The following is a 1,972-nucleotide window of genomic DNA, read 5'->3' as shown; positions in this document are numbered from 1 at the left end:
TCAAAACTAAACAAGAAGTATGTAATTGTCCGTAAATACAATTTTGCTGAATTCCTACATTAAAGAAAAGGTTTTTTTATGGTTTGTTTTCTCATAATAAAAACCGCATTTGTTACTGAAATTTTCCAGGAATTTATGACTTTTTATGATAAGCAACACTTCGGACATTTTTTCTCACAATAAAATAATTTGCTGTGGTCATTCGTTAATCCCACTAAAACAAACAATTATTGTTTAACAAATAAGAAAGCATCCATTGATTTGGAGCATTAAAAGGATTTAGGAGATAAAATTACATAGATAAAAGTAAATAATCCAGTATAGATTACGATTTATTGGTACGATTTAAGATTAATCTTGGACATTACTACTTTGGGAATAACGTCACAATAACGAATTACTTACAACGTAACTTGCACTATAAAAGAGTACTTCGATCTATTTGAACCATCAGTATTACTCGGCTAATTCGCAGCTATCAAGCTCAAAGCGCCCACAATGATGAAATTCGTTCTCTTGGTTGCTGCTATGGTCATTGTACCAAGTAAGTGTCAAGCTAATAGAATATCTTACAGCCCTTGTACTAATAAAACTTTTTTCTAGGCATGGCAAACTCCATTGGCGCCGACATCAGGCCAATCTATACTAACGAGGAAGAAACCAATATTGGGAACAGGCCCATCTACACGAACGTTGAAGACAACGTCATTGGGAACCGACCCATCTACACCAACGATGAAGAGCAAATTGTCTCTGATCACCGCCCGATCTACGACAACCTCGAAGACTCCATCGAAACCGTCCATAGGCCCATCTACGAAAATGTAGAAGATTCCATCGTTGGTGAACACAAACCCATTTTCGACAACATCGAAGACTCTGCCGCGGATTCTGCCTGCGATATTTGCTTCACTCATCTACAGACTTTGATTGCTGCTCTTCAGGCTGCCTAATTCGATTGGTTTTTTGAGTTTCATATCTTTCTTTCTAATGGATGTTAATAAATTCTGAATTCAGAAAAAATTATTTATAAATTGCAAATTTGCAAGTTTTGCCTAAGGGTCGTTTCAGGCTACGCCAACTTTAAGGGAGTTGATCATATTAAAGCTTATTTTTTTCAAGTTAGTTGGAAAAAGTGAATGATCTGTCAAAAAGTGCGGAAAATGATATTTTGCCACACGTCGATAGAAATTGAATTACACCACACGAAGGACAGTTTGGTTTACTATAAAGGCACTTCACATTTGTTTAGTGCAATATTTTTCCCTTGAGCGCATGCGTATTGACTATCTTTTGAAAGTTCTCATGAGAGTGCGGTACACGCACACGTGCGATAAAATTGTTTCCTACCAATGTCAAAATGTTGCACGATTACTTACCAGTTACTTATGGAGCGACGTTCAATCACAATTATTTCTTTAACGTCTTTCTTCTATAGCCATGCAACTGAGTACACACGAGTGGCAGTTTATTCATAGATCTTCGGTCCAGCAGTATTTTAAATCCATTTTCTGGATAAGCAGAATTTTCATTCTTTCCTAACGCTGGCGCCCTCTTCCACTTGAAACCGAAGTTTCTTTTCTCAAGACGCGCGCTTCCTGCCTGACCTCGCATTTTCAGCCACCCTTTTTAATACTTCTTTGGGGCTGTTTCTTTCCACTTTCTAAGACGCTCTTAGAAAATCTTTACTGAGGTTGTAGGGCTCTCCCACAGAGAGCGCCACCATAATTGCTGACCGTTTAAAAATGATAGATTTTTTTCCGAAAAAAAAAATTAATTACTTTTACAGATTTACTGTAGTTTTCCATTCAACAGTCGATAATAACATAACATTTAAATCAGGCTTAAAATCTCACGCCTTCCCATTTCCCTCGTAATTATTTTGGAACAATAACACTACAAATTTACAATAAAAAGAACACAGGACAGATAAAATGGTGCGATAGGTCCTGAAAGTCCGAATTAAGACGCC

At 36.9% G+C, this 1,972-nt stretch overlaps 1 protein-coding gene across 1 annotated transcript; it reads left to right on the top strand.

The window, feature by feature from the left end:
• The first annotated feature begins 419 nt into the window (after positions 1 to 419).
• On the top strand, positions 420 to 1,026 carry LOC136411563 (uncharacterized). Its single transcript, XM_066394183.1, has 2 exons — positions 420 to 544; positions 604 to 1,026. The coding sequence occupies exons 1-2, from the start codon at positions 499 to 501 to the stop codon at positions 951 to 953; spliced, it is 396 nt and encodes a 131-aa protein (XP_066250280.1). The 5' UTR covers positions 420 to 498; the 3' UTR covers positions 954 to 1,026.
• Positions 1,027 to 1,972: the final 946 nt, after the last annotated feature.

This window comes from Euwallacea similis, chromosome 10 (assembly GCF_039881205.1).
Source record: "Euwallacea similis isolate ESF13 chromosome 10, ESF131.1, whole genome shotgun sequence".
NCBI classification, from domain to species: domain Eukaryota; kingdom Metazoa; phylum Arthropoda; class Insecta; order Coleoptera; family Curculionidae; genus Euwallacea; species Euwallacea similis.
Note: the sequence above shows the minus strand (reverse complement) of the source record. Positions and strands in the feature narration are given on the sequence as shown.

What these genes read in the sequence shown, in the direction of transcription:
- LOC136411563 (XM_066394183.1), top strand. Translation starts at nt 499, where the DNA reads ATGATGAAATTCGTTCTCTTGGTTGCTGCTATGGTCATTGTACCAA. An exon ending in TGCTATGGTCATTGTACCAA is followed by an intron (nt 545 to 603) that starts GTAAGTGTCAAG and finishes ACTTTTTTCTAG; the next exon opens with GCATGGCAAACTCCATTGGC.